Raw genomic sequence first — 14,697 nt, 5'->3', positions numbered from 1 at the left:
TCTTCCTAGCTAGAAGTCTGGTTGAAGAGATCCTCCTACAGATTACAGGTACAGATTCTGCAATCTGTAGGTGTCTATTGCAGTCTTTCATCCAAGTAACAACTCTGCCTACCACTGTTTAGCTTCAGAAATAAAACAGGCTCAAATCACAGGGCTACAAAAAAGTGTACACTCAATCCAAGGTCTGCAGCTTTAAGGGAACTTTCTTGTCACTTTTTTTGAACTTTCTTGTCATTTTGATGGAACTTTCTTGTGCCCTTTTCAGTGATAAAGCATGACTCAGGGCTGGAACCAGGAAGAACGTAACAGTAGGCCTGTGTGAAGTGGCTAGTATTTGATTCGATTCAGTGATTCAAATCACTGTCCTGAGTTGATTTGCCCGGATCTCTGAATAGGTCCCATCCCCTGCCCTCTCTCAACGGCTGCCCCACCCACTCTCCCAGCTCTTTAAAAAAAAAAACAAACAAAACAACCCCACTCACCAGCTCCTGCAGATGGGGGGGTGATCCCCACTGCCCCGTACTGCGTGGGGGAGCTCTGCCACGAGCCCCCAGAAGCCCTGAGGCTGCTGCAGCAGCCAGTGAGTCAGGGCTTTTTATTTTTTTTAAAGGCCAGGAGCTGGGGCAGGCAGGGCAGCCATGGTGGGGCTGGGAGAGTGGGCAGAGGTCAGGGGGCTCATGGCAGAGCCCTCCAATGTGGCATGGGGCAGTGGGGATTGCCCCCCTGCTTGGCAGCAGCTGGTGAGTGGGGACTTTTTTTTTTTTAAAGAGCTGGGAGCTGGGGCCAGCTGGGGCAGCCATAGGAGGGACAAGGCTGGGAGAGCAGGCAGAGGTCGGGGGTGCTCAGAGGGGCTGGGGAAGCAGACAGGGGATGGGGTCTGGCAGGGATTCCCCCATGGTCCCCTCCTCCAGCCTCCTCTCCCCCATCCCCTACTTACCAGCAGGGAGTCCAGGTCCAGCTCCCTGCTGCAGCCAGTAGGGACTGCCTGAATTGCAGAAACTCTCTGAATCTTTTCCGAATCAATTCGGATAACTTCACATCAATTTGGACCTTTTAACTGGTCTCCTGATTCAATTTGGATTTGGAGATTCAGCCACCAAATCAGGCCGAATCTCCTCCAAATCACATCAACACCCAAAGCTTTGTAAGAGTATTAAAAGGAAAAAAAATACAAAGGTTTAAGTTACACAATCTACAATCATAGCTGGGATAAATCAGAGAGCAGGTATTCACCTGCTCATAGTTGTGCCTTTAAATCAGGAGTTACAATCAAGATGCACGCTCTCAGAATTTGCTGATTGCTGCACAAACTGGAGGAATTATTAACCATGTTGTGGCATTACATCATTTGAACTTGTTGCAGCAAAGGGACTGAAATGAATCAACCTCCCACCACTGGGCGGAGTGGGTGAAGAGAAGCAGTCTTTTAGATTTGAGTCTGGGTAGTTTCTGGCTGCCCTTCTTTCTCAGTTGGTCCCATTTGTGCTGCCAAGTGCTGATAATAGAAGCAGTGATAAATATCTGCCATCACTCAGCAACAGCCACAGGTCCAGAGAAACGAATTCAAATCAGCTGGATTCTCTGTCACAAAGACAAGACAAGGGCAAACAAGACACAAAAGAAATACACCAGTGAAAGTAAGGGTCCCAGCTATAATCCCACCCAGAGGCACTGTGCAGGGGAGAGCTAACCCACAGTAGGTAATAGTCTGTAAGTGTAACAGTGGGAACTAGCAGGCCAGGGCTCTTGGCATAACTCCATTCTAGTTTATATCAGCTCTTATATTGTACCTTCAGTGGTTGTTTGAACTACTGCCACTTGTTATCTGTTCTCTCATTTCATCTCCGGGGAGCAGGATGTGCAAGGGAGTGTCTTATGTTACGTTATATATAACAATTTGGGGGTAGAGGGCTCCTCTGCATCTTGATGCCCTATATAAGGATATCTTTAGAAAGAAATAATTATATTTGAACCAGAAGCCAGGGGTTGAGACTTTGTGTTTCTGTGAGGAAAAATTTAGGGTGTAAAACTTGAGCGGTGGTGTCTGTCCTACCATGGAAGTTACTCATTCAGTGAAAGTAGGTTTCCCACTAACTGTGAAACAGGAAGTACAGCAGTACATATCCTCACGAGGAAGCTTTTACTGGAAAAGGGATGCCTCCCAGGATGAGGAACCTGATCCACTCCTGGCTTTGAACAGACAGGCTGCGTCTACACCAGACACTTACTGCACAGTAACTCGTTATTACTGTGCAGTCAGTGTCACCAGGAAGCCATTCGGGGACACTTGCACGGTAATGCTGGTTACCGTGCAATCATTTAGCACTTGTGTATGCAATACTAAATGACTGCGGAGCAACAACTGCATGCTCAGCGTCTTGTGCAGACATGGCCACAGAGTATGAAAAACCAAATGTTGTTAAAATCAGGGTCTGAATTACAGGGGAGCTCAGGGGGGCCGGACCCCCCATAAGAGATGAGAACCCCCCAAGGGCTAGTCAGCACCCCTCCCCCCATCTGCAACAGGCCAGAGCCCACGTGCCACTGCACACAGCCCCTGGCCAGTCCCACGGCTTTCTAAGCAGGCCAGGTAACAGTAGCAGTGGCTGCTACTGGCTGCCCCAGCCCCGCAGTACTGGTGGGAACCTGTGTGCACAGCCGCAACCCCAGTCAATTTTTTTTTTTTTTGCAGACCTCCCCCGCCCCCCAAGAGTCAAACCCTGGTTAAAAAACAAACTGTCAAAAAAAAGGGGCAGCAAAAGGCAAAAAGTTGGTTTGGTTCAAGGACTATATAGTGTGCTGGTAAAGAGAGCTCAGAACTAATCACAGTCTTAAGCCAGTTCAAAGAGAAATTAGCCCAAACAGATAGCACAGTGACTGAATTACAGCAGGCCCTAGCTACAACACAGGCTTCCTTAATTTAACTGTGCATTGCAGGCTACTACCTTAGCAAATGCAAGACTGATATGAAAATGTCAACATAAATTTGCTGAACAACAATTTCACCATTTAGAAAATGAGCTTGATGAAATGAAAGCTTCTATTTGGACTGCAGAAGGGAAAAAAAATCTGTGTTAGAAGAACAACTCCAAGCTAAGCAGGGACTGGTGGTAGCAGTAAAATTCAAGCCCCGTCTCAGTGACATAGGGAGACAGAAAGAATAAGATTCTAATCCTAATTAGCCCTGGCTGAGAGAGGATCTGTCTGGGATGGAGCAAAATAATGCAAATTGTCAGCAGAGGCAGGATTCAATTTAGAAGGAAAATACATGAATGCCCACTTCCAAGGGAACCCCCCCAAACATTATGTCAAGAAAGATTTCAGTGGGATATGTCCAATCCTGGAGAAAATTATGAACTTTTTTTTTTTTATAGATGGTTCAGCTTTTTAATCAAGGAAAGAAGTCAAATACAGGTTTTGGTCTAATTAATCCTATATCTGAAAAGGTCACTGAGAAAAGATGCTTACATAAACTCTGCTGAGTTTGCTGAAATGACTGGAATCATTCAAGCATTTAAGGTAACACATCTAGATAAAGATCTGTATCTGATTTCTGATTCACAATGGGTAGCGTCTGCTTTAACAGGCTGGGAGAATGGGAAAGAAAAGTTTACTGTGGGCACTAAGAAAATTTCACTAGTTATCATGTATTAATAGCTAAAATTTTAAAACATAAAAAGCAAAGAACAGGCAAAACTTCTCTCACAAAAGTTAAAGTACACACACAAAAAATCTGGACAGTCAGGTAATTGGAACAACAAAGCTGACTTAGAAGCTAAGCAAGCTGCTTTAATGGCGGGAGAATGTATAAAAACTGATTCAATAATGGCTATTAAACAAAAATCTAGACTTACTACCAAAAAAGTATGGTTGGGTTTAAAGTATCTTTAAAGCAATGATAGGGAATATCGAAATTAAAAGATAGTGATACTTTAAGAGCACTGCTCTTAAAGTAACTAATGATACATTTTTTGCCAAACCAGGAGAATAGTGGGTATGGATAATTCCCACTACAATTAGGGATGAAATCTTCTACTTAATGCATGACAATGAAGGACAATTGGATACCTAAGCAACCTATGACATTAATCCATACATCTTGGTAGCAGAGGTGATATCTTTTAATAAACCAACTAGATTTTTGCAAAAAAAAAATGTAATTGCAAGCTTTTGGGCACAAGCACCCTTCTGCAGGCAAAGGAGAAAAGACTGTAAATGTTCTCTTAGGTAGAAATGACAGTTCATATTTCATAGGAGAGTTAAAGGTGTGGTAAAATCTTCTGTTTGAAACAGTTCATTTTATGCAGGTTAGGGTTAGAGAAAAGTTAGAATAGTTTGTTTACCTCGTAGTTGTTTGGTGGCAAGCAGGATGTAGTCATATTTCTAAATATGGAACTGGAAACTGGCCCCAGCCACGTGAGTAGGGCCTGCTGGGAAATGGAGACCACTGCTGGCCACATTCAGCCCGTGGGCCAGACTTTGCCCACCCCCATCCTAGATAATATGCCCTTTGCTCATTACTATCTGGATTAGTACCCAGATCAGGGCCCTTAATGGTTTTCAAAACTCTGGGCAACTCTACATATGCAGTTAGTTTGAAGTAAGCTTACTGTGCAGTAAAACTACTGTGCAGTAAGCCTACTGAGAAGCATGTCTACACATGCTCCCTCTTGGGAGCAGATTTTCTTCCACCCTGCTCTACCCTCCTGCAGGTAGCAAATTAACCCCGGAGTAGACCAATTTGCTGTGCTGTAGACGGTGACACTTACTGCACAGTAAATTGGCCTACTATGCAGTAAAGCATCACATATAGATGTGCCCCCTGTTATTCAAATCATGCCCAACAAGTCTTTACCACCACCACCCACCTATAAAAATAAAAATGGAACTGAGGATTTGTTTTCAACTCTCAGAAAAGAATTGTAAAAGAAATGAATGACAATCAACAACCAAAGCTCACTGTTCAAATTAGAGCCATTGTCACTGATGATGGAGTAAAAATGAACGAGTGTACACCAAATAAGTGTACAGAATTTTGGAATATTTCTGTTAACAATAACTTTACTTCTGTGTATGATCCTGGTAAATATGACAGCACGGACTTTAACAACGACACACAAATATTATCTGGTCAACTTTCTGTATCATTTCCAAATTTCCTGTGTTGCTTAGGTTACCTCCAGCATGATAAATATATTAACCTTTCTATCAAAGCAAAACCTCCTTCACCACATGATCCTTTTGAATTTGGAGATCCTCTCCTAGTTACAATGGATGAGACAACACAAGTACTTAAGGATGTTCGCTCCTAAAAAAATGTTCAGTGGGTACAATTTAAAGTCTCAGGGTGAACTCCTATAGATATTTCTTCATGTAGTTATCACACTCAAGGATAGCTGTATTGACCAGAGTTATTGGTGGTAGCTGGGCTGGGCCCATGAGGTGAGGGGCTCCCTTCCCCCAGCCCCTGCCTGGGCTTCTTAATAGCAGCAGCATGGAGCTGCCAGCTGCTTTGAATGGCCAGAGCTGGGGAAGGGCGGGATGGATCGGAGTGCCTTTGCCCTGAGACGCTGTCCGGCCCAGCTCCCCCCGATACCCCAGCCGGGGTAGCTGTCAGGGGACCCATGAGGCGAGGGAGCTCCATTCTATCTTGCCCCCCACCCCCCAGCTCTAGCCATTCAAAGCAGCTGGCAGCTCCATGCTGCTTCTCCTCTTCCCCTCTCTTCCCTGCTGACAGCCCCAGCGTGCAGGGGGTGGGCAGGGGGGTACAAATGTCTGTTGGGTCAAGGGAGGGGGCCTCAACTCATGGCACTTTACGCAGGACCCTAAACATCCGTAGGCATCCTAAATATCAGTTTCCAGCCATGTTTGAAGACTTTCTGGCACTTACACGCAGTTTATGATTCCATTACTTCTACGTGTGCACATCTATGCATCCATACTGCAGACTGCGTGCAAATCACAGAAAGCAGGAGCGGTGCTTTTATTTTAGTCCCCATGGTTGATTGGCTACAGCACTCATGCAGAAAGTGGGACACCCAGGTGCTAACACTGTCCTCCAGAAGTTTGATGTTGCGTCCCTCTCACCATTCAACATAGTCCACTAACCACCCTGTCACTAGTTAGGCATTATTCAGAACTTTCTAGAGCTCCTTTTCAATGTGAGCCACTGCTCTTTGTGTTTAAACAGAGTAGATGGAGGCTAGTGCGGTGGGCAAATTTCTGACTCACTTAGAGCAGGGTTCTAGGCTAGAAGCAAGGCCTCACTTCCACGGCATCAGCCAACTCATGAAGGTCTGAATCCTCTGGCTTGTTCTCTTCTCCTCTTCTTTCCTTAGCTGCCAGAGGCCCAGTTTCAAGAAGAGGGCTAGAGAAGAGACTGGTATAGTGGTTAGAGCACTATGGTGCCAAGTCAAAGAAATAAAGGTTCAAGCTCCTTCTGAGTGAGGAACACCTAGAACACAGGTTTCCTGCCTCCTGGATAAGTGTCATAAGTTATTGGGTTTAAAATATCAAAAGACTTTCTTCTTCTGTAAGTCATGTTTTTTTGCGTAGCTACATTTTTGTGATGTATGCATTGACAGCAAAGGTGTACTTAAGTGTCAAAAAGGCCACTCACAGGGATGGAAAAGTACTATTTAGGTTCAGCAAGGGCAATGGAATTCTGCCTTTTGTGCCTGAAAGTCAGTTTGTAAGGGGCTAATGATACCAACCTTTTCCCAACAGGACTGCAAAGCTTCACTGTTTATGGAGACCAAAGCAGATTTAAAGTTATGGATGCTAGAAAGAAACATCGCTGAATGAAGTGGATCAGCTATGTCACAGCACAGCAGATCCACTTCACTGGGTGAAACCCACGTCGCCCTTGTCCCACCCACTGATGGTGTGGGACAAGAGGCGCTGTGTTTTCTCATGGCCTTAGGAGTCTGCATAGGATGGGGCCTCTAGTGCCCTGAGGACACTTGCCTGGCTTCCCCCACTTACCTAGACCCACTTTGGAGATCCCAGGGGCAGGTCTGAGTCAGCAGGGAAGCCCTGGTTCCTCCAACTATCCAGACCCACCTCAGATTCCAGGGGTGGCTCTGGGTAAGCAGGTCTCAGTGTGGAAGCAGAGGATGCTGGGGATTCCCTGGTCCTGTGCCTTCATGCTGGGATCTGTGCAGGCCTTCCCTGTTTATGAGGGCATGCTCCAAGAGATTCCAGGGTGTCTCTCCATAAGAAAGAAGCCCTGACTTCTCCCACTTACGGAGAGGTGCCCTCAGATTCCCCAGGGTGCTTCTTTATAAGCAAGAAAAGCTGGGCAGGTGTTTCAGAGGCTTGAGGGGCCCTTTGGTCCCCATATCACCTGCCCCAGGTGGCTGGAGAGCATGGGCAGCTCAGTCTGCCTGCGCTCTCCTACCACAAAGCTCATAGGTGACCACCACAATAAACCATCAGAATTTATAACTACCTTTTGTTGCATCACTGATTTTCCTCTGGTGTGGCGTGACAAAGGTAGAGACATCTATTTAGTCACCATTTGTGCTGCCATAACATTTTTATGGTAGCACAAGTGGGACATCAGCTGATGCCTGCTTCTGTCTTGAATAACAATGGTAGCTAGTAAATTAGCACTCCCAACACTGTGACCATCTACCTGTCCAAAAGGCACCCAGAGGGTGGGTAGGTGGTGGGGGGGGGGAAGTAGTTTTAACAAGATTGGAGCTATTGTAACACATTTGTAAAGCAGTACAAGCTGGCTGGAAGCAGTGGAGGGGGTTAGGCTTCAGCCACACAGATAAAGGGCTACATTCATCTATTCTATGCAGTACTGAGTAATTAAAAACCTCATTTTAAAATTTAACAGCACTTCCCACAGCACAGTCCAAAATGCTCTCCTTTTCACAACACTTATTGAAACATAGCCAGGCTTCACCTCTAGTAATATAGTTAGAAAAGCCACATTTAAAAGCCCACAATAAGGCTCTTTTTGTGTTTTCTTGCCTAAAAATAGCCAGTTATCTTTTTACACCCCTTGTGAGCTGGAAAACAGCTGCAGTTTTTGAATTAGCTATCCAAAAAAGAAATTAATTCACTGGGGGTACAGAGACCAAGCATAGAACTTTTCAATCCTAAGAAAACAGTTTCAAAAGTTTTCAATGCCTTGTAATGGGATTTTTGAAACCATACCTTTAGCAGAGCACTACCTGGATAATCTAACATTATTTCTGTTGTGCTCATCCCAATAGTGGACAATGCTGTGCAGAAGAACACAAAATAATACTGCGCTTCTCTAATGCATAAGCAAACAACTAATTCAGAATCAAAGGAGGAAAGTGAGACCATCCAAATGAGACCTTCTAGGCATGATTTGCTTTATATTTGGCCCTCTGTTTATTGCTGTGTACTACAATGCTCGGTGAATAACAATGTACATCTATCTCAGTACACACTTAGAGTTAAATTACACATTACACTTTGACCATACTAAGAGCACTTAAAATACAACTGTCTGCATGTTAAAGCTTGTCAACTCATGCTAAGTGCCCTGTGAGTGTCTCAAATTTACACCATTTCAGGCAACTGATAACTCTGGGCCAACCTACCTAGCTCATGGTAGGGTAACTTCAGTCTGCCCCATAGAGATAAATGAGAAAAGAGTAGTCCTTCAGAATCCCAGGATGCACTGCTCCCAGTCCTCCACCCCCAAAACCCAGAGCAGGGAAAGTGCCTGCTTGGCTCCTAGTCATGTCTCTGGTTGCCAGCCCTCTAGTGGCAAGTCAGAGCTGTGCAGGCAAGAAATAGCATTAATCTTTAATGTGCAACTGCTCACATCTCATTTTAACTTTAACACCACGTGATATGCCAAAGATTTGGTCTGGTATAAATGTGACATGTAAATACACCCTTAGAACTGGAGCCTTTGTGGGCTACTTCTCAAACAGATGGGGCAGTTGTGAGCCACACCAGAAATACCTTGGGTCAAGATTTGGCTCCCCTGAGCTATTCCAGTCATAGGCTCCAAATTGCTAGCTGTCTTCCTATACAAGGGAAACCAGTTTACCTTTCAAAGTAGTACCGGATGATAACCATGAACAGGGCACACGGGATGCTGAGCAAGAGGTGTCGAGGCTGAGGATAACTGATATCTTTAGTCTCCTTCATGTCTTCCCAGCTGATTCCTGGGGGAAGCCAATACTCCTGCTGCCATAACCATTCATTTAAAGTCAGAGCCATCCTGGAGGGGAGGAAAATCAGAGTGAGCCAAGGATATTCTAGCATGAAGCAAACTAGTTAGCACCAGTCAATAAAGCTGGTTATGGAGCTAAGAGTAGGTGACCACCCATCCCTAACTGGGTGGGACAGTCCTGGAATGGGAACACCAAGCCCCAGTCCCAGGCTGCATGACTCTGGGATTCGCAGCATTGTGCAGGGATCCAGGTTTCCTCTTACAGGCTGGCAGTGTTCCTGCCCACACACATGCATGTGACCAGGAATACAGCCCGGTAGCATGGAGAGCAGCTCCCTGCAGGTAAGTCTATGGGGAGAAGGGGATGTGGGGGGGCAAATCGAGGCCCACATGGTGAGGGAGGGAGTGGGTCAGGGGATAGGTGCACTGCCCAGCCAGGTTGGTGCACAGGGCCTGAGGTGGGGAGTGGGATGGAGCCCTGGGTGGCTCATTCAGGGGGCACAGGGGTGTGGGGCAGCTCCCCACCATGGCATGCACCCCCAGAGAGAGAGGACATGGGGGGGCATGTGCCCCACCAGATTTATGTGTGGTGCAGGGGTGGGTCCAGCATGGGTGACTGGTGCCTCCTGAGTCGGGGGTGGGGGCACTTGCCCCCCCAGCAACCAGTCAGTGACTCGGGGGAGGCCGATCACACTGACCCAGAAGTGCCAGCAGTACGCCTAGAAGGGCCAGGGGCACACCCAGAAGTGCCAGCGGTGCTTCTCCTGGCGCCCCAACTCCCCAGCTGATGTTTGCAGGGGAGGCACCAGTGCTCCCACCTGCCCCCTCTGCCTATTGCCTAAGCAGGGAATGCTGGCTGTCAGGGGGTGCACCAACACTCTCAGGGAGTGCAAGTGCACCCCCATGAACCCCCTATGTAATGCCAATGGGGTGCAGGCTGCCTGCTGCAGGCTTGGGGTTCCCTGCCCTGCTGCTTTTCCCTTGGGAGCCCTGTGCTGGCCAGGCGTCCCCTGCTCACCTAGCAGCAACGGGGGCAGCAGCAGTGTGGAGTGTGCCCTCTGCTGCTGCCTAGCAGGCACGGGGGACACAGCTGGCACAGGGCTCGAGGGAAAGGCAGCAGGGCAGGGAGCCCTGAGCCCACAGCAGGCAGCCTCTGCTCTGATCTGGCCTTGCCGCCAACTGGCAGAGGGTGGGGGAGAGGGAGGGGCAGAAGAGGTGTTCATGTGTCTCGCCTTTCCATTTTGAAAAGGTGGTCACCCTAGCTAAGAGTAACGTGAGCCATGCGTAAACCTGACTATGAGAGGGGAGGAGTAGGAATAGATTAACACCCAGTGAATTTGCAATCATCTTGCAAATTATCATCAGATATTGTTTGACTTCCAGTTACTGGCACAAGGCCTAAAATACTGAAATGGAATTGAATGTCTTGAAACTCAATAGGACAGGGATGTCATTATTCCCAGTGTCATGCACCAAGCAGTTTATTGTTTAATGTTCTCATTCTTCCCCTGCATTAGTAATTTCAAAGCATATTTAGTGGGACTCCCAAACAACAAACAACTGACAAATAGAAAAATGCTGTATTCGTGATGTACATCCCAAAGTTCGAATAACAATATTACCTTTCATCTGTACATGCAGCCTCTCCTTGGCCTTTAGGTCCTTATTTCTTTTATATTTTGTCAATGCTAGTTTTGCACACAGGCACACACGCAAACCACTATGAAGCTGCCAATCTAAGATTGATTGGTGATTTACATGTAAAAGACAAATAAAATCTTTTTGTTTTATACTGATTATCTTGAGCAACCTCATTTCATAGAAAAAAATCTTGCCTGAAAGACTGAATTTTACATCTGCTTTACATAAAACAACAAGGGTAGTACTTACAAATCTACCAAACAAGTTTAGGAACAGTTTGACAAGATGCAGATTCAAAGCTGCACTGTGTGATGTGATCCTAGAAGCAAGGTCTCCTGTTCTCTGTACAAGGCTCCTAACCATGGCTGAAAGTTAGGCTGCTTCTGACTAACTTAGCATGTTTTTCTGTGAGTAAAATTTTGAGATTTGTTTAAGTAATCCTAGTTTGACACACAGCTAATCAGCTGGAGTGCAGTCTTACTAAGCATTCACAGTTGCTGCAGGCAAGCTGATGTCCAGAAATTTAGCATAAGTGTCAAAAACTGCAGTTAAATGGCTGCATACATGCCATTTAGGGTTATAAAAGGAAACAGGATTTTCCCAGTGACTAAGCTGACCTCAAGTTGTTAAACTCTTTACGGCACAGGAATGCATCTTCCCATGTGCACAAAGCATTAAGTTACGAATGGGACATTAGTGACAACTGGAAGAGGAGCTACTGCCATAGAAAATCATTTTTGTGAAGTTTGAGATGCACTTTCCAATAGGATTTATTACAAAGAGGTTCTTTGCCTCTTTTTATCACAGTTTTATGTTTGAGAAACTATTTAGTTCACAGGTTGACACCATGCATATCCTTTAAGAAGCTTCTCACAATACCTATGTCACACATTAACAGTTAAACTAGGCTTCTCCTGTGAAATCCAGGCAAAGAAATGCATGCAACTGCAAAAGCTATTGTGCCCTTGAGACTGTTGAGCTAAATCTTCAAATGCCTCTAAATCACTACTAGGCAGTATCTGAAACAGGTCTGTGAGCAGAAGTTGGCATCTATGAGTGTAAATATAGAATTTGTAGAGACAAACCAAGATCCTGCAGTTATTGATCTGTTTAAATAAATGTGTTTCTCAAGCAAAGTAGAAACCCTTTACAACTAACAAGTTCAAGTGAAGATGAGCCCAGGTATTTGGCAGCATTAAAGTGCAGGCAAGCTCCCAAATAGCATGCTCACCTTAGTTAGGTATTGTGCAATATAGGTAGACAAGTTAGCTGTACAGAATAAACATCTACATAACTGGTGCTCAAACTTTTTAGACTCGAGGCATTCCTGAGAAAATGTCAACTTTTAGTTTCCACTCACTGTTTGACTACAGAATAGTAGTAAAAAACCCAGCAATTCTTCTGTTGCAAACAACTGAGAAAGACTGCAAGAGGGTACACTGTTTAAACACTATGGTTTGCTATATGAAAACTGGATGCGTCTTGTGAATCATGTTTGACACCTAACAATAGGGCTGTGCAAAGCTTCAGTCCCTGATTCGATTTGGCAGCGATTTGGTGGCTGAATCTCCAAATCCAAATTGAAATCAGAGGACCCTTTAATCTGTCTGAATCAGATCTGAGCCATTTGGACATAGAGACAGTTTTAAATGTTTTTTTGGCATACTTCTAGGTAGCAGAGGCTTGTGACTGCTGCAATGCTGGGGCGCATGCAGTGTCCCACAGAAGCAGGGGGGGCTCCCCGGCATGCTCAGCAGCAGACCCAGAAGTGGACCAGAAGCACTTCTGGCCCACTTCCAGGACTGCCAGGGAGCATGCTGGGGGCATCCAGAAGGCATAAGCTAGTCAACTCTTTAAAGGCCCAATGGCTCAATGAAAAACATCAAAGCATTATCATTATCATTAGGGATTTAGTCAGAAATAAGGGCCCTATTTAGATGTTAAAAATAAAGATATTAAGACAGTCCCTGCCTGAAAGAGTTTAGAGACCAGCTAACAAAGAAAAGCTTGAGCATTCAGTTAGCAAGTAAAAGAAAGTGAAAAAAATAAAAAAATTAAAGATTGAGGCAGCAACATAAAAAGATAAATATAGAATAAAAAATATTAGACATGCCACATACCCATGCAGCCACAGCGGGGAAAAACCTTCTCAACACTAGCAGGTTGGGTCCTCTGGAGGTGTGAAGTGGCATAGTTCCACTAAAATCAAGACTTTTGTCTTTCCTGATATTTTAGGCCACTTGCATTTATTTATTACTCTGACGTTCATCTTGCCACATTAAAGACTAAATGCAAAAAGCTTCTCTAATTTTCTTCTAAAACAGAGGGAAGCGTGAAGGTGCCCCCGGAACTAGACTGCTCCAAGGACAGGAGCTCTGTTGTGCAGGGTGCAAGGCCTCTACAATTACTTTGCAGAGAACAGCTCAGCTGGGCTCCTTGTGTTCCAGATCCCCGAGGGCAGGGCCAGCAGATTCATGCCATTACACCACCGCGTTGGACTCCAGGCACGCCTCCATAACATTTGTTATTTGCGTGGCCCCCAATTTCAAAAACTAACGTGAATGACAGAACTAACAAAGTTTATTTGTGTAGCAGTAGGCAACCTCTGTAGATATTTTGTCTCTCTCACACTAACTAGCTACTTAATTAAGGGGCCATCTCCCAGTTACCAACCTCCCTTTAGTTAGAGACCATCTTTAAATTACAACTTCTTGCACACTTGCCTCCTTGCAGAGGTGCTAGGCAGTGTGAGTGAGGCACTAGCCAGGCAAGGACAAGCACGTGCCTGCACTTATCTGCTCACGGCACTCTTCAAAGGACCCGGCGGCACTCTGGTTCAGAATCACTGTTACCCTCCCCAGCAACATGGTGGATGTGCTTATTTCAGTGCTTCAGGTTTCAGAGTGGAATTGTTTTGAGATCTCTGCTGAGACAGCAGCACAGCCAACAGCCAAAAGGCTTATGCTCCCTCACAGCTCAAATGGCCAAAAGGGCTTGTCTTGGCTTTGCCCCCCAAATACTATTAATGGTTCCATACCACCCAAAAATGTTTCAACATAAGAATCCACAGCCGACCTAACACTGGGGAGAGTGTGTGTGTGTGTTCATGCATATGTACATCTGTATTTGTGAACATGAGCAAGATAAAGAAGGGCTCAGATACTTCTGTAAATACCTGGGTTACTGGCATCTCAGTCTGAGGCAACCGGGTATATGGTCACCACCTACTTACAGCCCTCTGCTAGAACTCCCCTTCAGCCTGAGTTGTCATTTGAGCTGTGCCCATAAAAGTCTTTTTTTCTGCTGTTCTCCCCCCTCATACTAACAGGCCAGCCACTGACACACGTATCATTGTCACTCCTCTGAACAAGATTAGCAGATAAACACAAACCAAAAATTAATGAGATATCTTTAAAATGAATGATACTATTTTGGTCTCTTGATTTATGAATTGCCAACAGGTGTTGCCAACTGTGATAAATTCATACATTTCCTATTATGGTCATTCTGATCCTTCTACAGTAGACTCTGACTACCTGGCAGTGCAGAGATTCCAGCTTCTTCCCAAACCCTGACATTATGTCCATTTTCTGTGTCCTCACATTTGCTCAATCCATGACTAGCAATTAAATATAGGAAACGGAAGCAGAAAGGACCTCCTGCATCAGGCAGCCTGTGGCCCCTGAAGGACTAAACCTGAGGCCCCTGGTCTAGGTGCAGCTCCCTCCACCACCTGCTACTAGAGAGTCTTCAAGCTCCCCCTGCCTCCTCTGGCTTCCAGTGCAGAGGTGGACTGAGGAAACCCACAGCTGGGTGTTTCAGGCACTTGGGAGCCCATATAGCATGGCATGGGGACAGCAGCATGGGGCAGGGGGAGTGCTAACCAC

At 45.6% G+C, this 14,697-nt stretch overlaps 1 protein-coding gene across 3 annotated transcripts in view; it reads right to left on the bottom strand.

Annotated features, from left to right (window-relative positions):
• Positions 1-14,697, bottom strand: part of CERS4 (ceramide synthase 4) — an 80,279-nt gene that overhangs the window by 43,521 nt on the left and 22,061 nt on the right. For 2 of the 3 annotated variants that reach the window (XM_090027312.1, XM_090027314.1), the window contains exon 2: positions 9,044-9,217. In XM_090027312.1, coding sequence (XP_089883438.1) covers positions 9,044-9,216 — 173 coding nt within the window. In that variant the 5' untranslated portion in view covers position 9,217. Of the gene's footprint in view, positions 1-9,043; positions 9,218-10,791; positions 10,810-14,697 lie in introns of those variants that run through there. The other variant, XM_090027313.1, reaches the window with a different exon arrangement.

This window comes from Crocodylus siamensis, chromosome 14 (assembly GCF_052110815.1).
Source record: "Crocodylus siamensis isolate JL-2025a chromosome 14, ASM5211081v1, whole genome shotgun sequence".
Lineage (NCBI taxonomy): Eukaryota > Metazoa > Chordata > Crocodylia > Crocodylidae > Crocodylus > Crocodylus siamensis.
Note: the sequence above shows the minus strand (reverse complement) of the source record. Positions and strands in the feature narration are given on the sequence as shown.